Source organism: Choloepus didactylus, chromosome 13 (assembly GCF_015220235.1).
Source record: "Choloepus didactylus isolate mChoDid1 chromosome 13, mChoDid1.pri, whole genome shotgun sequence".
NCBI classification, from domain to species: Eukaryota; Metazoa; Chordata; class Mammalia; order Pilosa; family Megalonychidae; genus Choloepus; species Choloepus didactylus.
Window position 1 is genome coordinate 5,851,857 of NC_051319.1, and position 26,617 is coordinate 5,878,473.

The 26,617-nt window shown below is 36.9% G+C and overlaps 2 protein-coding genes and 1 pseudogene across 4 annotated transcripts in view; 2 read left to right on the forward strand and 1 right to left on the reverse strand.

The window, feature by feature from the left end:
- The first annotated feature begins 3,222 nt into the window (after positions 1-3,222).
- The window catches only part of CDK7 (cyclin dependent kinase 7), a 38,811-nt gene continuing 15,416 nt past the window's right edge, over positions 3,223-26,617 (forward strand). For 2 of the 3 annotated variants that reach the window (XM_037801260.1, XM_037801259.1), the window contains exons 1-8: positions 3,223-3,382; positions 3,751-3,810; positions 9,732-9,765; positions 10,706-10,773; positions 11,573-11,641; positions 14,833-14,943; positions 15,641-15,759; positions 18,082-18,181. In XM_037801260.1, the coding sequence (XP_037657188.1) occupies positions 3,353-3,382; positions 3,751-3,810; positions 9,732-9,765; positions 10,706-10,773; positions 11,573-11,641; positions 14,833-14,943; positions 15,641-15,759; positions 18,082-18,181 (591 nt within the window). In that variant the 5' untranslated portion in view covers positions 3,223-3,352. The other variant, XM_037801261.1, reaches the window with a different exon arrangement.
- On the reverse strand, positions 6,646-7,103 carry LOC119507933 (histone H3.3A-like). The gene has a single exon (XM_037801262.1). The coding sequence runs from the start codon at positions 7,086-7,088 to the stop codon at positions 6,678-6,680; it is 411 nt and encodes a 136-aa protein (XP_037657190.1). The 5' UTR covers positions 7,089-7,103; the 3' UTR covers positions 6,646-6,677.
- LOC119507931 lies at positions 11,648-13,074 on the forward strand (annotated as a pseudogene).

A 26,617-nucleotide genomic window follows, 5' to 3' on the forward strand; every position in this document is an offset into this window, starting at 1 on the left:
TCCTGAGGGTTTAGATTGTGTGTTGAGGTTAGTAGAATTCTGAGTACGTTTCGGCTCGCTTCAGGTGTCTTTAGGTTAATCATATTACTTTTCTTTCCATCCAGAGTTGATCTCCTATTTGTAAATTCTGGGCTATGACCTGGTATAAATGTTGCTCAACTGAATGTGAAAGAGGATGCTGTTGGCAATGGTATCTAACACATGGAAAAAACATGATTCATGATTCCTTTTATTATTTAAAAATTTATTTGGGAAAAAAATTTTTAAATAGCATAATTCTATCAATTTTTTTGCTTTTTAAGCATCTAGTATTGGTCCATAGACAGAAACGGATTTGGCTCAGGTACTAAGAGTGGGTTTGAGTAATAACTGTGGGCCAGCAGTTAGAAAACCCAATCGAAGCTATGGATGTATATCTGAGGGCTTCCTTTACTTCAGCTGCTGTCTTGAAAGTTACAATGAAAACTATGTCATTTTACAAATTTGTCAGTATGGCAAAAAGGCATATCAATAAGAATTGTCAGAAGATGAACTCTCAAGGACAGTGTTATAGAAAGAATTCTGGCTGGGCTTACAAATCAGATAGCCTGTATTTTCATTTAGGGATTAAGCACTTAAATATAAATGTAACCATCAGTGAGTTACTTTATTTGTCCAAATTTCAGTTCTCCTCTCCAGTACCCTACACTGTGACAGGAGGAATCAAGTTAGTGCATTATCTATTATTTTATGCAAAATCACCCCAAAACTTAGCGGCTAAAAACAGCAACAATCATTTCCTATCTTTCATGGCTTCTCTGGGTCAGGAATTCAGGAGTAGCTTGGCTGGGCAGTTGTAGTTCTTCTGAGGGTTGTAATCAGATGCCACCCGGGCTGGATGATCCACTTCCAAGAGGGTTCATTTACATGGCTGGCTACTTGGTGCCAGCTGTTGGCAGGAGGCCTCAGTTCGTCTCTACATATGCCTCTCCAAAGGGCTATCTGAGTGAATTCATGGACATGGTGGCTGGCTTCCCCAGAGTAAATGATCCCAAATGCACAAGGCAGCAGTAATACCTTTCATGAACTAGCCTCAGAAATCATTCACTTCCACCAATCACAGTCTCTTGGTCACACAGAACAGCCTGTTTCGTTGTGGGAGGAAGACTATACTAATGTGTATTATTACCAGGAAGGCAAAGATTGTTGGGTGCCATCTTGGAAGCTGGATACTACAGAGTGTGAAAGTGTTTATGTAACTAAATGCTATATGAATGCTGAGTAGTAGTATTTATATATAATGACCCCATTGCTCCAGAATATCATCTTACTACTGGTCATCTTAGCTAAAATATCCCAAAATGGGAACTTACTGGTCAGCAGCATGTTATAATACAGTGGTTATCAATTCATGTGCACTGCACACTTGGGAACTTCAAGCCTCACAGGTGTACCATCAAATTTAGTTCACCACATAGCTATTTTTGCTACAACTGAGGTTAGATTAGCATTACAGTGATGTCTGCCAGGAGGAACTATGAGCTAAGTCATGTGACACCATGCATCACTGGGATGACTTGCTACAATTAAAAGATGGTACTGTAAGAAATTTTGCCTGTGGGTTCATCATAGCTCAAGAAAAGACCCAAACAGTGACAAAGGGCTGAAAGGTGACCAATAATAATAATGACTAATGTAAACTAAGCACTTTTAGCTGTTAAACCACATTCTCAGGGCTTTACAAGTGTGGACTCTAAGCTTTGGCTTTGCATTAACCCTGTTACAGAAGAGGAAATTAGGCACAGAAGTCATACTTGTGCCCAAGTCATGCTTCTAGTGATTTAATACTAGTAATGCCAGTATTCAAATGCAGGTTCCAGAGCAAGAATTCAACCTCGACACTACACTACCTTGACTATGATTGGGCTTGCTGTGTTCATCAGCTTATCTCTGAAAATTAGTATTCTCACTTCTTAGAAACATCCAATGCAAAGAAAGGGAGGAGACATCATTTCCATCTCCCAGCTGCTCATGCCCCAAAGCTTGAAATCATCCTTTTTCTCATAATCCATATCCAGATTGTGAGCAAATCCTATTGGCTAGAAGTCAAACTTTTACCCACCTAGTACAAACTTTATGGGATTATTGTAATAATACTCTTAACAGGTCTTCATGCTTCTCTCCTTGCCTAAGTCTGTAATACTGTCTCTCTCAAAAGTGAGTTAACCTTTTAAAACATAAATCAAATCATCTCACTTTCTGCTCAAAACCCTCCAATGGCCTTTTCAGTGATGTTTTCCCTGGACTACCCTATTCAAAACCTCACCCTTCTTCCTCTTCCCCCCTCCCTGTTTTATTATATCCGTAGCACTTACCACTATATCTCATAACATTTTATCATCTGCTTCTCTTGTTGGAAGGCAGGGATTTTTGTCTGTTTTATTACCTCCTGGTTTTTTACTCTATAGCAGTGCCTGATACATAAAAAACAATAAATAGTCATTAAATGAATGGTTTAACGTCCTGAGTTTATTTTGTTGATTAGAATGAAAATTTATGAGAATCAAGAGGTTGGGTACTGATCACAACCAACTCTTATTGACCACTTACTATATATATACATACATACATACACACACACACACTTTCTGCATGTCTCAACTCTTACAACCTTATGTGTAGTCTATTATTTCCATTTTACTGCACAGAACACTGAGGACGAGAAACAAAGCGTGTTCCCTAGCATTTGTTTAAGTGTTGGATTTTGTTTCTCTGGACCCCGCCTTCTTCATAAAGGGACTCTGGACTAAGAATGCCTCTTCAACAGCCCTTAAGAATTCGGAACTAAGTAATTTGAGATCGCAAGGCGTGGCGTCCACAGCAACCGTGGCTTTAGGACGCGCTTGACCAAGTACCAGAAAGGGAGCTCAGCCAAGCCTTCCACACTCACACACCTGCCAAATCCCAAACTCAGAATACCAAATCAGAAAGCTGACAGTCACTATAGTGAAGGAAAAATCCAAGTTAAGAGGGTAAACAAGATGACGCAGACAGCGGCCACGGAAGTCACCTTGTTTCGGCACCAGAAAGATATCACGCGACAGGCCGGAAAGAGTAGTGGACCCGTCCGGAAACCCTGTCTAGCTCAGTTTCCGCCTGTCTAGCTCAGTTTCCGGAAGACGGGCTCCAACGGGACCCCGCCCATCTCGGTAGTGAGGGCGGAGCTACTAAAGCGACGCAGCCCAGTGAACGGAAGTGGCTGTTGGAGACTTAGGGTTAGCTTTTAAATTCTGTTTGGGGCTGGACGCTTTCGGCTGGAGTCGGAACTTCGCGCGCCAGATGGCTTTGGACGTGAAGTCGCGAGCAAAGCGTTATGAGAACTGGACTTCCTCGGGAGGGACAGGTAGGCTCTTGGGCCAAGATTGGGAGGGCCCAGAGCGGGAAAGCATCGCGCCGCCCTCACGCTCTCTCAGGTGTTCGCGTGGAGGCCAAAGGACTGGCCCTGGCAGCTCGTTGTCCTCGGTCGGGGAGGCCGCCCCCACGCACCTGCTTGCCCCCTCTTTACGCCCTGGAGATAAGCCCCTGAGCGGCCCTCTCGGTACTGAAGAATAGACCGGAGCGGGACGTGGAGTGTCCGTCCACATTTCAAGCTGCCGCGAGCCCACTCCCAATACTTGGGTTCTTTGCGTCCCAAAATGTAAGAAAAAGTAAAAAGAGAAACACAAACAAAAAGCTCCCAGAAACTCATGTTATTCCTGTTTCCCTGTCTAGTTTGCCACGGTTTACAAGGCCAGAGACAAAAACACCAACCAAATTGTCGCCATTAAAAAAGTGAGTTACAGTTTGTTGTTTTCCCTCAAGTCTCTTTGAAGATGTCTGTATATGAACTGATGGATGACGTTTTAGTACTCTTGACTATGCGCTGCTAGTGAGGAGTTATTTGTCATTTTCAGAGACAGAATTAATGTATTGTGTTCCAAGATGAACTCTGGTTAAACCAGCTTTTTGTTCCATTAAATGAAACTGAATTGAAGAGGACACTGTACGTTGTTTGCTGCGTAAATTCGGACTTTGGCTAAGGGGAGCAGTTATCTATTCGGTCCTCAGAACTGTTTAATACCATGGTCCAGGTCACTGTCATCAGCCTCACCAGCATCATCTCTGTGTGTATTTTCTATGTACAGATTTACCATGAAAGGCTTTTACCAGCATTAACAACACTGATATGATGCATTATAATTAAATTAAGTAGATTTTTTTGTGTGTATGCAGCTCACATTCATTCAAGAAGCATCTGTTGTAATCTGCTAACCTTTTATGTGCCAGGCACTTTTCACCTACGTTTTTCATTTAACCCTTAAAACAGCCTGTGAAGTAGTTTAAGTAAGTAATCCTATTTTTACACTTGAGGTACTTGAAATGAGAGAGGTTAGTGACTTGTTAAGATTACACAGCTAATAATTGCTTAAGCCAGATTGCTGAAGTTAGGACTTAAATCCAGATGTCTTGATGCCAGGTCCATTGCTCTTTTCCCATACAACTGAAATCTATAACCCTTTCAAGGGGAGGCTGTTTTTCTCACACATCTCGGGGCCTCTTGTTGGGGTACATGACCTCCTTGTTTCTATTGTTCCTATTACTACTTTGAATCTGTTTCTCCTCTTGCAAAAACCCTAGCTCCTTGGATGCATACATCTTTGGACTTAGACTCACTCCCCCTTGTTTATGTCATTTACCAGCTCCTCTCATTCGCTTGCCAAGTGATGCACTCTTTTCAACAATTATTTGTGCCATTATAATCACTTTTACTTTTCCTGACTTCTCTCACATCCTTATTATCCACTTTATAGTCTGTGATCCAGCATTATAGCCACTGCATTGCAAAACACCTTCATTCTGCTAATCCTTTCTAATTTCTTTTTTTCAATTCTACCCCTGGTTCACTATAGTCTAGCTACAATGACTTTCCTATCCTTTGCACACATTAAGTTCATTCCAGTCTCGGGATTTTTGCCTTCTGGTTGGTATATTCTTCCTTTAGAACTTGGCATGGCTGATTCCTATTCATGTCTGACTTGAATGTCTCCTCCATATGGTGTCCTTCACCATACACTGCAACTAAAACAGGTATGCCCCCTCCTTCCCTCTTACTCCGCTGTCTTTCCCTCTCATCTTCATTAGCATTTATCACAATTTGATCCCCTCTTATTTATGAATTTGTTTTCTTCCACTCTCATTATGCCTAGGATTGTGGCTGGCACATTTATATGCACTTATTACCCAACTGACTGGTATGACCTCTTCAAACTGTTGGAATATTGAGTTCTGTAGTTGTCTGAAAGCCCTGGGGTTTTTTGTTATTTGCTTTTAAACATAAATTAGCACTTGGAATTCATCCTCTTTCTCTGTAATAGACTTGTCCCTCTGGAATGTGACTCAGCAGAATCTTCTTTGACTTTTAATTTTAGTTCAAGTACCACATGTTTATAGTATTAAAAGACAAGTAATAGGCCAAGGCTTTTAACTTGGTGACTCTTCCCTACCCCTGGTTTTCACTCCTCAGGGCAAACATTTTTAATTTTTAACTGTTTCCTCTGGTATTTACTCCCAATTCCTTAAATAATATGCATACATTATTATTTCCTGAATGGTTTTATTATTTGCAGTTTTGAACATTATCCTTCTTTCTGTGAACATTGAAGATTTAGTGTTTGTGGACCTTGCCCTCCCAACAGCCATATATTTCTGCTCTACCTATCTCCAAAGGTAGTTTATCACAATATTGGGCTTACGATACAGAAATGCATAATTTAGCAGTGAAGTCTCTCTTTTCCAACTCCAGAATTTAGGGTAACCTTTCATCAGTTTGGGGTATAATATTCCAGATTCTTTTTGCTATTTATTTGCTAACATGTATGTTTAATTAATTTTACAAAAAGGGAATCATTAAATAAGCCAGTCTGTACTTTTCTTATTGTATTTTTGACTTTAAAAATATCATATTGAGCTCCTTTACCTTTTAAAAAAATCATATTGAATTTCTGTTTCCAAATTTATTTAACAAATCCCCTATTGATGGCCTTTAGAATCATTTTTTTTCCAGTACTTGTTTTAAATATATGTATCTCAAGACAATATATTGTCTTATATACTTTTTTTTTTTTTTTGTAGTTTAATGTATTTTAATAGCAAACTTACAGGAACAGCACAGAAGACAGACAACATTAAAAACATGTACTTGCATGTAGGACAACTCAGTTAGAAAAGTATAGTGAATGGATGGAATCTACTGTATGATAAAAATGCTACAAACACCATTTAGATGCCATCAATAAGAAATTTACTTGTTTTAAAAAAATCCAAATGCTGGCATATCCAGAAAAATTTAACAGTTTATTTATAATTGTTATAAAGTTGAACTGTTGAAACTTGTTCATTGAAACATTTTGACTTACATGAATGCTTATGTCCCCACATTTATATTAAAAATTCACACACAAATGAAAATGGAAAAACTGCCAATACCTGATTTCTGTCCCCTATTTTTCCATTCACAATCATATACTTAGGTACCTTTTGACCCCATGGGAAAAAAATATCTAACGTTCAGAACTACCAATAACAGGAAGAAGAGAAAAAAAAAAAAAATTTTTTTTTTTTTTTTTCAAGAATGAAATGTTTCCCATCAAAGAGGATTCTTAAGCACGTTCTCCACGTATGCGGCGTGCTAGCTGGATGTCTTTTGGCATAATTGTTACACGTTTGGCATGGATAGCACACAGGTTGGTGTCTTCAAAAAGGCCAACCAGATAGGCCTCACTTGCCTCCTGCAAAGCACCAATTGCTGCATTCTGGAAGCGCAGATCTGTTTTGAAGTCTTGAGCAATTTCTCGCACCAGACGCTGGAAGGGAAGTTTGCGAATCAGAAGTTCAGTGGACTTCTGATAACGTCTAATTTCACGGAGTGCCACAGTACCAGGCCTGTAACGATGGGGTTTCTTCACCCCTCCAGTAGAGGGCGCACTCTTGCGAGCGACTTTTGTAGCCAGTTGCTTCCTGGGTGCTTTACCGCCGGTCGATTTGCGGGCAGTCTGCTTTGTACGAGCCATGGTATATAGACCTCCTTACTTACCCCCTTCTCCTTCGGCTGGAGCTCAGCGAGCTAGAGGCGCCGCTGGCGTTAGAGAGCGACGGCGGCGCGGCGGCGGCTGCGAACACAATTGAAAAAGCTGTCTTATATACTTTTAAACTTTATAGATACATATGAATTGTTCCCTTGTAGGGTATACACAAGAACTTTCACCAGATAGTGTCATATTGCTCTCCAAAGTGGTTGGACCAGTTTACCCTACCACCACATTCACATCATTGTTTGCACTGTCAGACTTTAAAATATTTGTCAATTAGATGAATCAAAAATTATATGTGGTTGTTGTTTCAATTGACATTTCCCTGATTACCGATGAGGTTGATGATCTTTTCTTAGATTTTCTTGACTTGTTAGATTTCCTCCTGCCTGTTTTTATGGTTGGGTTGCTTATGTTATTTTTTCCCTGTTTTTTTGTTGGAATTCTTTTTATATTCTGGATATTGGTCATTTGTCAGAAATATGCATTGCAGATATCTTCCCAGTCTTTGACTAGGCTTTTTATGTATTTATGGTATCTCTCTCTTTCTCTCTCTCTCTCTCTCTCTCTCTCTATATATATATATGTATTTTTTTTTTGAGGCACAAATTTTAAATGTTAATAGGTTGAAATTCATTGATTTTTCCTCCTTAAGCGTTTCATTTTTGTGTTCTTCCTTACCTCCAGATTATGAAGAATTCTCTATTTTCTTCTAAAAATTTAAAAGTATTGCTTTTCACATTTAGGTCTTACTCTATCTGGAATTAATTTTCCTGTGTTGTGTGATGTGGATATCCAATATTTTTTCTCCTGGTTGTCCCCAAACTATTGATAGTCTGTCCTTTTCCTAGTGAGTTTAACACCATGTCGTCATATCCCAAGTTCTATATACGTGGATCCATTTCTGGGCACACTATTCTGTTGCAGTTGTTGATTGCTTTCCCATCCTTTCTCAAATACTGTAGTGTCTTTACCATGGAAATGTGACAAGTCCCGCATATCTTGTTTCTCTTCTTCAAAATTTTCTTGGCTACTGTATTAGCCAGTTGGAAAATTTGTTAACAATCAGGAAAATTTGAATGTGAAGTAGATATTAGAGATGCTACCATGACATTAACTTTTTAGGTGTGAAAATGGCATTTTACTTATGTAAAAAAGTGCCCATATGTTTTAGAGATGCTTACTTAAGGAAATAGAAATGAAATGACATGAAGTCTGAAATTTGCTTTAAAATATTTTAGCCAAGAAAAGGGGGAGAGGTTGTATAAATAAAGTATGTGAGGCAAAATATTGGTAATTGTTGAATCTAGGTAAAGGGCTTCATGAGACTAATCTTTTTTATTATGTTTGGAAAATGTAATTCAAAAAATTGGTTTTTGGTGTGTTTTTTTTTTTAAGTTTTTATTTTGAAATCATTATGGATTTTCATAAGCATGGCAACGATATTACGGAAGAGTTCTTGTGTACGCTTTACTCAGTTTCTCTCAATGTTTACATCTTTTTTCTCTTTTTAATTACTCCCATTTCCGGTTTGAAACACTTTCAAGTTCAGTGGTTTTAATTACATTCACAATGTACTATCATCATCACTATCCATTACCAAAACTTTTCCATCAGCCCCCAAAATCATCTGTTTTTAGCCCCCTTTCCATGTAGAGTTTAGAACCAATTTGTCAATATCCTTGAAAAATGCTGTCAAACTTTAGATTTAGTTACATTGAATTTAAAGAGAATTGACATATTTAACATGTTTATGATATTGGAGTCTTCTTATCCATGAACATCTCTGTTTATTTTGGTCCCTTGTTTTTTAAGCATGTTTCAGAGTTTTGTAGTTTTCTTTTGGAGAGATTTATACATCTCTTGTTAAAATTTAATCCTAAGTGCCTTTTGTTTTTTGGTGCTGTAGTAAATGGCCTACTTTTTAATAAAAAGTTCTGTTTGTAGTATATAGGTAGGGAACTTTTTTAAAGGTATAATAGATGTGTTCTTGCAGAAGTAATCTTTTTTAAAAAAAATTGTATTCTTGATTGCTGTCATTCATTATATAAAGTAGTAAAATATTTTAACCTGGTAAATATTTTTTGTGTGAGGCTAAACCTTTAACTTGGTAATCTTTTTTTGTGTGAGACTAAACCTGTTAACACCATTTGTCATGGTTATTCACAGTAACAACTGTTTAACTGTGTCTTCTATCCATCAAAATTTATACTTTTGCCTTTTGGGAAATGTAGACTCTAATATCTTATTACCAGCTATACAGCGTGTTATTTATTTGTTTATATGTCCTATTTTTCCTCCCAAGTAAGCTAACTTGAAATGCCTGCATGTATTTTGTCCACAGTTAACCTTGCAAAGATAAAGGAGACTTTTTTTAAAAAAATTGTGTTATTTTAACATGTAATTAAAAAACTTGAGGGACATAGAATGATAAGTACATGATCCTTTCTTACATTGTTATTTTTGTCTTTCTGATTCATGATTCCTACTCCCTTCTTGCCTAATACTAGCTATATGTGAGTTGCTACATGATTTGATGTGGCTAAATTTTGAGATGTTATATTTTATGAATCACATCTAAATAACACATTTTTTATGTGTTTACTCTTTTTTTACTCTTATCAGATCAAACTTGGACACAGATCAGAAGCTAAAGATGGTAAGTATTTCATGTAAATTGGGAGAACAGAATATGTTTCTTTCTTACTAAAGAAATGAGCAAAGTATTGCTTACAATTAGCAAGGGTTCTAGAAGAGTTATTGCAGGATCCCAGAAGAATAAGGATAGACTAAAAATAGAGAAAGGATATTTGTGATTTCCATCATTCAGATGTTTAGAGGAACATTCAAATCAACAAAGTAAATGGAAGCAAAGTTATTAGTCACTTGTCTTGGTAGTTTTGTTTCTGTTTCAGGTGTTATAAGCCATTGTTTATTCTATATCTGAGTTTTAATTACTTTGAAAATTCAGGACGTACCATGGAAATACACAAAGTCCACTATGGAAAGATAAGAATAACAGAAAAAAGACTTCTTGATACACTTTTTCCAAATCTTTCTTTGCTATAGTGCTAAATCCTATTTAGCCATCAAGTAGTAGTTCCTATAAAGAGGAACCATTATCCATGCAACTGCTAGTACCAGATCTTATTTAAATTTTGAGTTCTATCCTTGTATGGAAAAAGATACTTTCTTATCACTACTTTACTTTCAGCCCAGAGAATCTGCCACTTGTCACTGCTTTGCTTTTAGCACCATGAATGCCCACTGGGGCAAGTGAAAGGATGTGTATGATTTATCAACTATATGCTACACACTTATACATGTTTTTGTTCCAGCAGTATTCAGATCTGATGTGCCACAGATAAAAGTGAATTATTTTTTTCAACCTTTTATCATAATCATTGTGTTAAGCTGTTTTAAAAATAAAGCAATATCAAAGGAAAAGATTTGTCATGAAAGTTGTCAATGTAGCTCTTATTTTTCTGTAGAAATGTGCATTGCTATCTCCTGAGATTACTAAATTTTCTCCAAAAATTTCTAGAAAGAATTGAGGTTTCAGAATTGTTTTTCACTTTTTGCTTTGCCTTTTTATATAGGTATAAATAGAACAGCCTTAAGAGAGATAAAATTATTACAAGAGCTAAGTCATCCAAATATAATTGGTGTAAGTATAATCTAAGTTGTTTTTGGAATTTGGGACTCGACCCTTTTCTGAATGTGGTGGATGTTGATTAGAAGCCTAGCAAGATGAGTTCTAGGTAGCTTTGCAGACAAAGCTTAAAAGTGTATCAGCCTGAAATTATTTTCTAACCTAATTATTCCTGTAGGCAGTGTTTTTGAAACTATATAACTGATGAAAGAAATCGTTAAATATTGGCATACAAAGCTGATTTTGTCAGAAATCATTTTGAAGTCCAGAGAGCTCTAGCTTAGTAGTTAAGAGTATGAGCCTGCATTCAGAACCCTTCTGCCATATGAGACTTTTAACAAATTCCTTCTCATAACTCTGTGCCTAAGTACCTCATAGAGTTGTTGTGAGAATAGCTAATTTAATACATGTTAAGTGTCTGGAATAGTGCCTGGCATAGAGAATGTCCTTGTAGCTACTGAAGCTACTGGTACTATTTAGAGGATTTTCTTAAGCACAGTGCTTGGGAATTTTTCTGAAGTGGAGACTTCATTAATTCATTTCTTAATTATAACTCCCAAAACTGTTGGGGAGAAGTTAAGTATTTATTGGATCTTTTTTTTTTTTAAGTAATAAAGTTTAATATTTTTGTCTCTCAAAGAACTAATTTCTAGCCAAAAAAGTTAACTATCAAATTAATAAAATTATGTAAGCTTTATGGGGAACTAACAACATTCCAAATGTTTGTTTAAATTTTTAAAATTTACCTGAATTGTGTAATATTGGCAAGTAAGTAATAGAAAAGCACATTTTAATTTTTAATTTTTACTTTTAGCTCCTTGATGCTTTTGGACATAAATCTAATATTAGCCTTGTCTTTGATTTTATGGAAACTGATCTCGAGGTAAGATTGAGCTTCTTACAGGATTTTTTTCTTCCCATTTATGAAACGAAAACCTGAATGTTTATTTTCTACTTATGAAGACACTGATGCTTAATTTTGTTGAAATCTGCATGTACTCTGAAGGTCAAAAGGTTCTTCTAAGTTCTTTACTTTTGATGATTTAGCATATTCCCAGTGTTAAACATAAAGATTTGGATTTCATTAGCATTTCTGTCTACCAAGTTCACTATAGCTTAAATTCTTTTTAGACAAACCAGCATTAGGACTGTGAGAGGTAAGAGCTTTTTTCCCATGTTATCACAGAGAATGTCATCCTTTTGAAAGTCAGGTTTCTCTTTGAGAAACAAAATCACATGCTTTCAATTACTTAATAATTGAATTTCAAACACTGACAGTAGCACTGGTATGATTCTATCCTGCGCGACTGTTCTCTGGAACAGTGGTTGTGTATATCCATCCGCCTTCTCTTGTTACCTAAGTGCGTGCCACCACCCCATGGAAGATTTGATGGACATGGACATGAGCCCCCTGAGGCCTCAGAACTATCTTTTCCATTGTGAACTAAAGGCTGACAAAGATTATCACTTCAAGGTGGATAATGATGAAAATGAGCACCAGTTATCTTTAAGAACGGTCAGTTTAGGGGCTTGTCCAAAGGATAAATTGCACATTGTTGAAGCAGAGGCAATGAATTATGAAGGCAGTCCAATTGAAGTAACACTGTCGACTTTGAAAATGTCAATACAACCAACGGTTTCCCTTGGAGGCTTTGAAATAACACCACCTGTGGTCTTACGGTTGAAGTGTGGTTCAGGGCCTGTGCTTATTAGTGGACAGCACTTAGTAGCTGTGGAGGAAGATGCAGAGTCAGAAGATGAAGAGGAGGATGATATAAACTCTTAAGTATATCTGGAAAGTGATCTGCCCCTGTAAATAGTAACAAGGTTCCACAGAAAAAAGTAAAACTAGCTGCTGATGAAGATGATGACAATGAAGATGAAGATGATGATGAAGATGATGATGAGGAAACAGAAGAAAAAGCTCCAGTGAAGAAATCTGTATGAAATACTCCAGCCAAAAATGCACAGAAATCAAACCAGAATGGAAAAGACTCAAAACCATCAACACCAAGATCGAAAGGTCAAGAATCCTTCAAAAAACAAGAAAAACTCCTAAAACACCGAAAGGACCTAGTTGTGTAGAAGACATTAAAGTAAAAATGCAAGCAAGTATAGAAAAAGGTGGTTCTCTTTCCAAAGTGGAAGCCAAATTGATCAATTATGTGTAGAATTGCTTCCGGACGACTGACCAGGAGGTTATTCAAGATCTCTGGCAGTAGAGGAAGTCTCTTTAAGAAAATAGTTTAAATAGTTTGTTAAAATTTTCTGTCTTACTTCATTTTTGTAACAGCTGATATCTGGCTGTCCTTTTTATAATGCAGAGTGAGAATTTTCCCTACCATGTCTGATAAATGTTGTCCAGGTTCCTTTGCCAAGAATGTGTTGTCCAAAATGCCTGTTTAGTTTTTAAAGATGGAACTCCACCCTTTGCTTGGTTTTAGGTATGTATGCAATGTTATGATAGGACATAGTGGTAGTGGTGGTCAGACAGATGGAAATGGTGGGGAGACAAATACATGTGAAATAAACTCAGTATTTTAATAAAATAAAAAAAGACTGAATACTGATGATGTGGAACAGCTGAAATTCTAATACCTTGCTGATGGGAAGGCAATATAGAACTACCCCTTTGGAAAATAGTTTGTCAGTTTCTTTAAAAATTAAATATATACTAACCCTTATGATCCAGCAGTCCCATTCCTACATATTTACCAAGAGAAACAAAAACATATGTCCACACAGAAATAAATCGGAACACAAATGTTTAGCTTTATTTATAATCATCAAAACTGGAAACATCCCAAGTGCCCTCCATATAGTGAATGGATAAATGAACTATAGTACATGCATACAATGGAATACTACTCAGGAATAAAAAAGAACTAATGGTACATGCAACAAAATGGATGAATCTCAAATGCATTATGCTGAATGAAAAAAGCCACACTCAAGGCTACATATTATATATACATACATATACCCATTTATATGACATTCTGCAAAAGGGGAAAACTAAAAGAACAGAAATAACAGTGGTTGCCAGGGATTAGTGGCAAACAGAAGGATTGCATATAGAGGGGCCTCTGTTTATAGATCTGTATCTTTTGGTGGTGGTGAAATAACTGGATCCATTTGTTAAAACCCATGGAACTGTACACATAAAAGGGCACATTTTACTTTAAATCTGATTTTTTTTTTTTTAAAAAAGGAATGGAAAATTTTAACTCATAACTGAGAAATCTAGGGATAAACTGTCTTTAGGCACAGCTCACAAATAGTGTCATCAGAACTCAATCTTGTGTTTTACTCAGCTCTATTTTCTTCTCTGTTGCCTTCATTCATGGTCATACTTTCTCAACACCGTGTCCCAAGCACTTCCACGTTTGTATCTCTAGAGTTTAATAATCCCTAGGGAAAAAAAGTTCTTTGTTCCCTTTGATTCTAGCATAGGTACTTGCTTTGGTTGATTGGCTTGGTTTGGTTCATACGTCCATCCCTGAAACAGTCTCCATGACCAGAAGGCTGCGGTGTGATGATTGCTCATGCCTGGGTGTGTGCCTGCCTCGGGAGGCCACAGATGGGGATCAGTCTGTCTTTACCATGTGGACTGAACTGAGAAGAGGTGGTTTCCGAAAGTAATACTAAATGTTATTAGAATTATTATCATAATGTTAATATATGTTAATATATATGTATAACATGATGTGATATATATAACATATGCTAAGTACTTCACAGATATCTCATCTCTCTTAGTCATCACAACAGTCCTATTTTGTAGGAACTATTATTTTTATCCCCACGGCAAACAAAAACAATACATGTTCAATACATTCATGCCTAAAAACAAAGTAGTAGGAAACAAAGCACTGCTTTTTTTTCCAAACCGGAGATGCTCTCCCTAATAACAAAACTCTGGAAATTCTGACAGTGCTTCCTGAGGAGAGTTAGGCAACCTCTCCTGAGATTCTCCTGATGGGTACACTCACTTTGTGTCTATAAATTGTTCCATATGGTAGAGTTTGTGTGGATTAATAAAGTATATCTGTATATTGTACAACTGCTTTATAGGTTATAATAAAGGATAATAGTCTTGTGCTGACACCGTCACACATCAAAGCCTACATGTTGATGACGCTTCAAGGGTTAGAATATTTACATCAACATTGGATTCTACATAGGGTAAGATTTTAAATGTACCAGTTATGATTGCTTCTTTATGTCATAGTCATATTTTATGTGGCCAGTTTAGAACATAAATGGTCTGAGTAGGTAAATTGTAAGTAGAGAGATAGCTAAACTATGTTATTACACCTTCTTCTCCTCTGTGTTCTTTTCAATTGTTCCAGCAGGTGATGCTGTGAGAACTCAAAAATTACTACATTAAATTTAGAATTTGAAGAGATCCAGTCTTTCATTTTTTGCATAGATGGAGAGCTAAGTTGCTAAATGACCTGACCAAGATTGTATATTTTCCAAGGTTAGATAGCTGATAACCAATACGGTATTAGAAGATAAGTCTTTTGGCTTTAAGTCAGTGTTCTTTGTGTTAAATATTTGTTGTAGGAAAAAAAAAACAGAGTCTGGATTAAGGTATACAGTGCTAAAATGTCTTCAGAGAAATAATATTTCTAGTAGCTCTACAATTCTGTGAAGAAATAAAATGAGTTACCTTAACCCATGGTCTCACTATGTAATTTGACCAACTTACTTTGCTTTGATGGGATTTTAGATCAATGAAAAAATATTGACTGTTGTTTAAATTTTGGGTGTTACCTTGTTTTTAGGATATTTAAAGTTAAAGCAAGTGAATGTAACACTATGGGATTCTCCCCTACTCTGCTTGCTTATTTGTTTGTTTAAAATCTCCATGATATAGGATCTGAAACCAAACAACTTGTTGCTAGATGAAAATGGAGTTCTAAAACTGGCAGATTTTGGCCTGGCCAAATCATTTGGGAGCCCCAATAGAGCATATACACATCAGGTTGTAACCAGGTGAGACTCTCTTAAATAACTGAGACCTTACATTGTACAGGATATTAATCAATGAGCATTAATTGGCTTCTATGAAATATGTTGGCAGAGTTCAAGAATCAGTGTCTTGTTAACGCAGTCTTTCTAACAGTTGAATTAATTCAATCCTTAGACATTTACCCAGTGACTTCTGGAAATAATTTATACTTTTTTTATATTTTAGTTAGGATAGAACTTGAGTGGCTGTTTTTGTATCTAGTCACTCTGACTTGTTGAGCTTGTTTTTATTGTATTATTCATTTTATGTCCTTCAAAGTGAATAAAAATTTTCTGAACTTTTATGGTAAGATATGGTATGATAAGATGAATTGATATCACAGCAACTTGTCCTCCAGCTCTATTAAATATTGTTTTTATTTTGCTGGCACTTTTTATGTCTATAAATTCTGACAATAAGTTTAAGAAAGCAGTGCCTTAATAGTTGAATTTTTCGCACTATTAGTAATTATATTTTTTGTTTATACATTTAATATATAAAAACTGAAAATCGTATTAAATAGATATGGACAATAAATTTTATAAGTCTTGTTAGGATGGCATTTGTAAATTTCCAATCCTCTTCAGATTTTATATCTATTCTTTTAAGTTACTTTGTCACCTTCTTCCAAGTAGATTTCATTGAATATCAATCCCTTGAGTCCTGTGTAAGAAATAGGAGATGTGAGAGTTTGGGTAATTACTAGAAAGATTACACCCATCATTCCTGCGCTATTGAAACAGGGACCCACATACAAGAATATTGTATTCTTCTGCATTCTCATATTTTCTCTCAAATCAGATGCTGCTAGTAGGTCAAGTTAAGATGAGGACTGAGAATTTACAATTGGATTTAGCAATGTGGACATAATTGATAATCTTGATAAGAGCAGTTTTGGTGAAGTGGTGGGGATGAAAGCCTGATTGAAAAGGATTTAGGAGGAGATGGGAGAAGAGGAATTGGAGACAGTTAAGAACAGACGAAAGAGTGTACACAGGGACTAAACAGGAAATGAGGTAGTTGTTAGGGGAATTAGGGTCCAGAGAAATTTTTTGTTTGTTTGTTTGTTTGAAGCTGAAGAAAAATGGTAACTTTACATGTTGATGGGAGAAGTCTAGTAGACAACAGAAAATTAATGATATTGGAGAAAAAGAATGATAGGAGCAATATCTTTGAAAATAGGCAAAAGGGCATGGTATCTAGTGGACAAGTTGAGAGATTGGCTTTAAATAGAAGTATGGCTAGTTCATCTATAGTTACAGATTAGGAAGGTATATTTGAATGCAGATATCTGTAGATGAGTACATGTCATGGTAAGAATCTATAGAAATTATTTTCGGATTACTTCATTTTCTAAATGAATTAGGAAGCAAGATCATTAGCTGAGATGAAGGATTGGTAAAGACCTGGGGATTTCACAGGAGAAAAGGTGTTAAATAATCATCTAGGGAGGGTGGGAGAGTGAATAGATTAAGGGTGTATATGATTTCCTGGCATCAGTGAAGGGCTACATGGTTTCATAGCCAATTTTTCTTTCTTTTTTTTTTTTATTCATTTTTATTGAGATATATTCACATACCATGCAGTCATACAAAACAAAGTGTACATTCAGTTGTTTACAGTACCATTATATAGTTGTGCATTCATCACCAAAATTAAGTTTTGACATTTTCATTACTACACACACAAAAACAATAAGAATAAAAATTAAAGTAAAAAAGAATACTGGGTGCCTTTTTTTTTCTTTTACCCATTTTTCTACTCATCCATCCATAAACTAGACAAAGGGGAGTGTGGTCCATATGGCTTTCCCAATCACATTGTCACCCCTCATAAGCTACATTTTTGTACCATTGTGTTCAAGATTTATGGGTTCTGGGTTGTAGTTTGATAGTTTCAGGTATTTACTGTAGCTATTCCAATTCATTAGAACCTGAAAAGGGTTGTCTAAATTGTGCGTAAGAGTGCCCACCAGAGTGACCTCTCGGCTCCTTTTGGAATCTCTCTGCCACTGAAGCTTATTTTGTTTCCTTTCACATCCCTCTTTTGGTCAAGAAGATGTTCTCCATCCCACGATGCTGGGTCTAGATTCCTCCCTGGGAGTCCTGTTCCACGTTGTCAGGGAGATTCACTCCCCTGTGTGTCAGAACCCACGTAGGGGGGAGGGCAGTGATTTAGCCAATCTTTCTTGAGTTAATATATTCTTAAAAGTGGGTTTCATCAATGGGATGATGTTTCATTGAGTTTTCTCTAAAATTCTCTAATAATTCCATTCTAAAGTGACAATATTTCTTTTGGTTCTTCAGGTGGTATCGGGCCCCTGAGTTACTATTTGGAGCTAGAATGTATGGTGTGGGTGTGGACATGTGGGCTGTTGGCTGTATACTAGCAGAATTGCTTCTAAGGGTAAGTCAGAACATGTATACACTTCAGTATTGTTGTTTATATCATTTGGGTAAGAATTCTCTCCCCCATACCACTAGCTTGCATCATAAAGCATATAAGCAGACCGATTTAAAAAAAATCTGCCCCCAATGTAATCTTTTTATTTATGCTAATGTGAGATGAGAAGAGCTCTTATTTAGGACAATAAAGGTTTTATTATAGATAATTGTTGTATTTCAGACAATAGAAATTAACTTTTAATTTGACAGTATGACCCGTAATTAAATGTGTAAGGATGAGCTTTTGTACTCCTGGGAGTTTTTTTGTTTTATTTTGGGCTGTTTAAAAGTATGCTTTAAATAAACCAGGCACAAAAGGAAAAATATTGTATAATTCCACTTATATGAAGTACCTAGAATAAGCAAATTCATAGAGATAGAAAGTAGATTAGAGATTACCAGGGGTAGGAGAGGGGGAGAATGGGGAGTTATTGCTTAATGAATACAGAGTTTTTGTTTGAGGTGATGAAATTTTGGTAATGGACAGTGCTGATGGTAGCACGACATTGTAAATATGATTAACGCCACTGAATTATGTACTTAAAAATTGTTGAAGTGGCAAAATTTATATTTTGTCTATATTTTCCAAATAAAAATAAATTAATTAATTACCTTAAGAGATATATAATGCCAGCCATTACAGCTGCAACTCTGTATGACTTTTAAGCCTTGTGTGGGAGCATCATTTTAGTTCTGTTCAAACAGTAAATTTGGTGGTCCTGTAGCATTTCATTTACAATGAAACCTCCTCCTTCTACCCTCACTGAAGAGAAAGATGCTGACTTGGGAACTTTTCATTAGCTATAAAGTTTAGATCTTCAGAAAGACTAGTCTTTCTGAATGATAAAGGTAAAGGACTATTGGAGAATCCTTATGAAGCTTGACATTTTTTTTCTCCCCACATTCCAGATTCTAGCCCCTGCTTTCCCTCTCCTCAAGTTTTATTCCCTGAACACATGCAAAAAAAATAGTATATACCAAAAAGAAAAATGACATTAACACTAACCTAATAAGCTATTTTTAAAAAGTAAGTTATATGCATCGTTTTGGCAAGCACAGCCCTCCTGGAGCTTGCAGGAAAAACCCACAGTCAGACTTGAAAGATGACTTGTTAATCCCAATGCTAGTTATGGGCCCTGTGAATCAGCTGCGAAGACAATTCTGCCCTGCCTACCAGAACAGAGAGTGTATCAAAAGTTAACACTGAAAATCAATCAACCCCCAAAACACAATCCACTGATGGCAAGAAAAAACTGAAACGCCATAGTCCATAAGGTTGTGACTAGTCACTATAGTGAGAAAGTGAGTGGAGGGAGAGTTGAGAATAGTTGAGTTAGACTTGTGAACCTCATTGGAATCATGGTTAGAGTCTTGTTTGCCATTGGTATTGTTGCTGGAATCATCATTATGTTACTTGGAAAATGTGAGGCAGCCCTAAGTTGCTGAAGGATTGTATTGTTCTGACATATTTTGTGGTCTGGCAAATTGAAGAAGGAGATTTCCTATTTGAAACTGTCCCTTTGCCCGTTTATGCCCACAGAGTTCTAAATGTATGGAGATCTTGCAATCCAAATGATTATAATTGAAAGCAGGATAGTTCAAAGGACATTTGTTACAAGCAATCAGCCTGTGAAAGTTTTGTTTTTCTTTTGTAAAAATGTATGAAAGTAGGTTTAAAAAACTACTTTTAAAAAATCTAGAAAACAGGAGTAAAAATAAATTAATGCATGTCCAATCAAAATAATCATTATAACTTTAGTCATTTTTAGAAGCAATTGTGTCTGTATCCTGAACATTGTTATTAAAATAAAAAGGAATGTATAAATATTTATACCAATGGAGAACTTAGATCCAGTGTTATGTCATTAAGTAGCACTAACACACTAATTTCTGATGAATTTATGTTCCTTTTTTATCATGATTTGAGACAGATAGTGATTACGGAGAAAATTTAAACTTAAATATTACCTAATGAGCAAATGTCTTTATCTGGTTTAGACAGTTTGAAAGATAACAATTCATTTTAGTTTGTAAACAGTAAGTCTATAGTTTGAGGAAGACATTTCATGCATTACAATGAAGCTGGTTGGCATCCTTCAGACCTCCATTAGAACCTTCTCTAGAGATGGTGTGGTGATACAAAGATCTGAGCAACTGACACTTTATTCAAACTTCTATACTTTATTCAAATAATGAGGATCCAGAGCTAATGTGTTGGCATATGGTTGGTCTACAGAGCTCTTTCACTCTACTACTTCAATTTGCCCATATCAGCTCAGAACACAGAGCTTTCATCAATTGTTTCTGTGCAGGCTCTTGGATACAGACGCATGCTAGAGGCTAAGTGTTCCAGTTATCCAAGCACTATATTGTTGAATATGCCCTTGCATACGGAATAGTGTCTACCAGTTTTCTAATATTTGGGTGTTTATTTTTTATTTAGTTTATTTTTTTTTTTTTTTTTGAGTTTGTGGTAACATATAAAACATTAAATGTCCCATTGTTATCACTTTCAAGTATACAATTCAGTGTTGTTAATTACATTCACAATGTTGTACTATAATCAACACCATCTTTTACCAAAACTCGAATATCTGGTTTTTGTTCCCTGCCTCCCTGGAAAGATATGACAAAGGGAAAATAAATACCTACAGTTTTAATTTCTTGTACCTCTACATTTATGTCTTTCATGAGAGTTGGGAAATTTTCAGGCATTATTTTCTCAAATATTCATTCTGCCCTTTTTCCCTTTTCTTCTCTTTGTACACTAATAATGGGATATGTTTCTGTGCTTTGTGGTGTCATTCAAATCCCTAAGTCACAGCTCAATTTTTTTCCATTCTTTTATCTATCTCTTCTTCTGTGTATAAGATTTGATTGTCCTGTCTTTGACTTAGCTGATTCTTTCTCCTGCGTATTCACGTCTGCCATTGTATTCCTTTGGTGTGTTTTTTTTTTAATTTTATTGAGATGTTCACAAACCATACAGTTATCCAAAGATCCAAAGTGTACAATCAGTTGCCTATGGTACCATCATACAGCTGTGCATCCATCACTACAATTAATTTTTTTTTCCAATTTTTAGAACATTTTCATTACTCCAGAAAAGAAATAAAGACAAAATAAAGGAAACTCAAATACTCCCATACTCCTAACCTCCCCCCTCCATTATTGATTATAGTATTGGTATAGTATATTTTGTTACTGTTGATAAAAGAATGTTAAAATACTACTAACTATAGTATATAGTTTGCAGTAGGTATATATTTTTTTCTGTATGCCCCTCTATTATTAACTTCTAGTTATAGTGTCATACATTTGCTCTAGTTCATGAGAGAGATTTCTCATATTTGTACAGTTAATCATGGACATTGTCCACTTCAAGATTCACTGTTTTATACATTCCAATCTTTTAACCTCCAGTTTTCCTTCTGGTGATACACGCGACTCTGAGCTTACCCTTTCCACCATATTCACACACCATTCAGTACTGTTAAGTCATTCTCACAACTACCATCACCTCTGTCCACTTTCAAACATTTGAGTTCACCCTAGTTTAACATTCTGCTCATAATAAGCAACCGATCCCCATTCTTTAGCCCCATTCTGTATTCTGGTAACTTATATTTCATGTCTATGAGTTTACATGTTATAACTATTTCGTATCAGTGAGAACCTGCAATGTTTGCCCATATGTGTCTGTTTTATTTCACTCAGTATAGTGCCCTCAAGGTTTCTTCATCAGCCCATTTTTTTTAAGACAGTTTTGTTCATACACCATACATTCTGTCCTATGTAAACAATCAGTGGTTCCCTGTATTTATGTATTCACCACCATCACCAGTATCTGTATAAGGACATCTCCATTTCTTCCACAGAGAAGGAGGCAGAGTCAAAGAAGGTAGAGACAAAAGAAAAGAGAGAAAAACAAAACGAAACATGACAGCTAGGAAGTGACAAAAGGAAAGATAGCATTAAACCAAAGTAGAATAAAGAGACAACATCAATGCCAAGAGTCCCATACCCCTCCCCTATGTCCACCTTCCCCCATATGCATTTAGCTTTGGTATATTGCCTTGGTTACATTAAAGGAAGCATAATACTATGTTTCTGTCAATTATAGTCTCTAGTTTGCATTGATTATATTTTCCCCCAATCTCACCCTATTTTTAACACTTTGCAGTACTGACATTCATTTGTTCTCCCTCATGTAAGAACATATTTGTACCTTTTTTCACAATCGTTGAGCACCCTAGGTTTCACTGAGTCATACAATCCCAGTCTTTATCTTTCCTCTTTCCTTCTGGTGTCCCACATTCTCCTAACCTTCTTCTTTCAACCATCCTCACAGTCATCTTTGTTCAGTGTACTTACATTGCTGTGCTACTGTCTCCTAAAATTGTGTTCCAAACCTCTCAATCCTGTATTTTCCTTTTGGTCTGTAGTGCTCCCTTTAGTGTTTCCTGTAGAGCAGGTATCTTGATCACAAACTCTGTCATTGTCTGTTTGTCAGAGAATACTTTAAGCTCTCCCTTGTATTTGAAGGACAGTTTTGCCAGATACACGATTCTTGGTTGGTGGTTTTTCTCTTTCAGTATCTTAAATATATCACACGACTTCCTTCTTGTTTCCATGGTTTCTATTGAGAAATCTGTGCATAGTTTTATCAAGCTTCCTTTGTATGTGATGGATCGCTTTTCTCTTGCTGCTTTCAGGATTCTCTATCTTCAACCTTTGATAATCTGATTATTAAGTGTCTTGGTGTAGCCCCATTCAAATCTATTCTGTTTGGGATACGCTGTGCTTCTTAGATCTGTAACTTTATGTCTTTGATAAGAGATGGGAAATTTTCATTGATTATTTCCTCTATTATTGCTTCTGCCCCCTTTCCCTTCTCTTCTCCTCCTAGGATACTCATGACACATACATTCTTACGTTTTGTTTTGTTATTTAATTCCCTGAGATGTTGCTCATATTTTTCCATTCTTATCTCTTATCTGTTCTTTTGTGTGTAGGCTTTTGGGTGTCTTGTTCTCCAGTTCCTGGGTATTTTCTTCTGCCTCTTGAGATCTGCTGTTGTATGTCTCCATTGTGTCGTTCATCTCTTATGTTGTGCCTTTCATTTCCATAGATTCTGCCAATTGTTTTTTTTGAATTTTCATTTTCTACCTTATGTACGCCCAGTGTTTTCATTATACACTTTGCCGTATCTTCCCTAAACTTTTTCAATTGATTTAGCATTAGTTGTTTAAATTTCTGTATCTCAGTTGAAGTGCAAGTTTGTTCCTTTGAGTGGGCCATATCTTTGTTTTTCTTAGTGTAGGTTGTAGTTTTCTCTTCTCTAGGCATCTGGTTTCCTTGGTTACCCCAATCAGGTTTTCCCAGACAAGAATGGACTCAGGTTTCAGAAGGAGGCAGTAGTATCAGGTCTCCCTGAAGATGTGTCTTAGAAGATTGATATACCCTTTGAGGCCTCAAGGCACTGTGCTTCTCTGCCCAGGAGGTGGCGCCTGTCAGCCTGTCACTCCCGACTGGTGTAAGGAAGTGTGGCCCATGGCTGTTTTCCCACAGGCTCTAGGGTCTGGTTCTGAATGGAAGGCACATGTGTAGTAGAGCTTGGCACCACCTCTTTCTCTTAGGGAAGGTATACTTCCTGGGGTGATATCATTTGCATTCAAATAGTCTCTCTCACTCTGCTGTTTCCACCCTTGTCTGGGTCAGAGCACTGGGAACTGAAAATGGCTGAGGCTTTTCCCACTGATCCGAAAAAGGGACAGAAAGCCCCCTTCAGGGCCAGTCCGCAGCCACCCTCAGTTTCACCCATTGGCCAGAGATAGCACCTGGTCCCCTGGCTTCCTGCTGCCTCCCAGAAAGGTCTTCTGGCTCTCCAAGGTCAGTCGTCACCAGAAGCCTCTGTCTGGTTGTTGGGGATTTGTACTTGTATTGAGCAGTCGACATTTGTTAATTAAAACCTCAGTTGGGGCTGGGCTGAAGTATAGTCACTTGTTCAGAGAGTGCTGCTCTCTAGCACAGCGAGGCTTTGCAGTTTGGGTTGCTGTGGCTCAGGTCCTCAGTTTTTACTTACAGATTTTATGCTGTGATCTTGGGCATTCCTCCCAATCCAGGTTGGTGTATGATGTGTAGACAGTCACGTTTGTACCCCAGCAGTTTTTCCAAATTGCTATTTGTTCCTGGTTGTTTATTAGTTGTTCCAGGGGGACTAAGTAGCTTCCATTACTCTCTATACCGCCATCTTCCACCTGATTTCCTCTCATGTATTTTTTTTTTCTATGCCTGTCTCCTCTCTGCTGGGCTGGCTGCTCTCAGATTCTCTGGTGTCTGGTCTCAGTCTATCTATGGTTGGAGTTTGGATCAGTAGAATGAGTTTCCGATAAGGGCTGCCACTGCAGTTCTCCCTTCTCCTTCCCGGAGCTGACAGCCCCTCCTCCCCCGGGACTGAGCCTGGCAGGGAGGGGTGCGGGTCCCCTGGCCGCAAAAACTTACAGATTTCGGTGATCTCAGCAGTTCCACGTTTTCATGAGTGTTGTATGAAGTATGCCCAAAGTCAGATTGCTCTGTGGTGTCCAGTCCACGCAGTTCCTGGCTTTCTACCTACTTTCCTGGAGGAGTAACTAAAACATACAGCTCACCAGTCCGCCATCTTGCCCCGCCTCTCCTCTCATGTATTTTTAATGTCTTCTATTGTACTTTTCATCCCTATAATTCCTCTTATGTTTCTTTATATACTTTTTTGTCCTTTTTTTTAAATCTTTTTTTTATTTTGAAATAAATTCAAAGTTATAGGAACAGTTGCAAAAACAATACTAACCCCATACACAGAACTCCATCATACCCTGACCCCCCTCCCCCGATAGCCCAGTCCACCAACTTTAACATGCTGTCACATCACTATTTCTTTCCCTCCCTCCCTCCCTGCCTATCTATCATCCATCATCTATTGCTCTGTCTTCTGAACATATGACAGCTAGCTGCACACATCCTTGAACAAACACTATAATTCATATATACACTTCCCATGAACAAGAACATTCTTTTATGCAATCCCATTAAGTGCAGCTAAGAAGTACAAGAGATTCAACAATGTTACAAAGCTTACATTCTATATTTCCTTTTCCTTTGTCTCAACTCTGTCCCTTTGAGCCTCCTGTCCTCCATTCTCAGATCCCATCCAGGGTCATCCTTGGCATTCAATTGTCATGTGTTTAGACTGTCTTTTTTTTTTTTTTTTCAATTGTGGAAACATATAATCAGCCTAAATCTTGCCATTCCACCCCCTCCCTAGCATTCCATTAGTGGGATTAATCGCATTTAGAATGTTGTAATGCTATCACCTTTCCACCATCCATTACTAGAAATTTCCCTTCACCTCAAACAGCAACCCTACACTCATTTCTTAACTCCCCATTGCCCCTTCCCCCACTTCTCTTAACCCATACTCTACTTTTCATCTCTATGGTCATATTCTCTGATAACTTCTTTGTGTTTACTGTGGGGCTTAAAATTAACCTCTTAAAACCTTAACAATCTTGTTTTTATTTGATACCACCTTCACTTCAATAGGACACATAAACTATGTGCCTTTATTCCTCCATTCCCCCACCTTTATATAGTTACCTAAAATTACATGTTTTATGTTGAGTTCAAAACCACTGATTTGTCATTAGAATTTGTGTATTTTATATCATGTAGAGAGTAAATAGTGGAGTTACAATTCAAAAATTATTGTCTTCTATTTGTATTCCATTGTGGTCGGAGAATGTGCTTTGAATATATTCAAAATTTTTTTTTTTAATTTCTTGAGGCTTGTTTTATGTCCCGGTTTATGGTCCCTGCTGGAGAAAGATTTGTGATCACTAGAGAAAAATGAGTGACCTGGTGATTTGGGATGTAAGGTTCTATTTATGTCTGTTAAAATTCTCTATATCTCTTTCTCCTTCCTTTGTTTCTCTGTCGGTAGGGCTCCTTTTAGTATCTGAAGTAGGGCAGGTCTTTTATTGGCAAAATCTCTTAGCATTTGTTTGTCCGTGAAAAATTTAAGCTCTCCCTCAAATTTGAAGGAGAGTTTTGCTAGATGAAGTATTCTTGGTTGGAAATTTTTCTCTCTGAGAATTTTTTTTTTTAATTAAATTCAGTTTTATTGAAATACATTCACACACCATACAATCATCCATGATATACAATCCACTGTCCACAGCATGATAACATAGTTATACGTTCATCACCACAATCTATCTCTAAACATTTTCCTTACATCAGAAAGAACCAGAACAAGAATAAAAAATAAAAGTGAAAAAAGAACACCCAAATCATCCCCCCATCCCACCTCATTTGTCCTTTAGTTTTTATCCCCATTCCTCCACTCATCCATACACTAGCT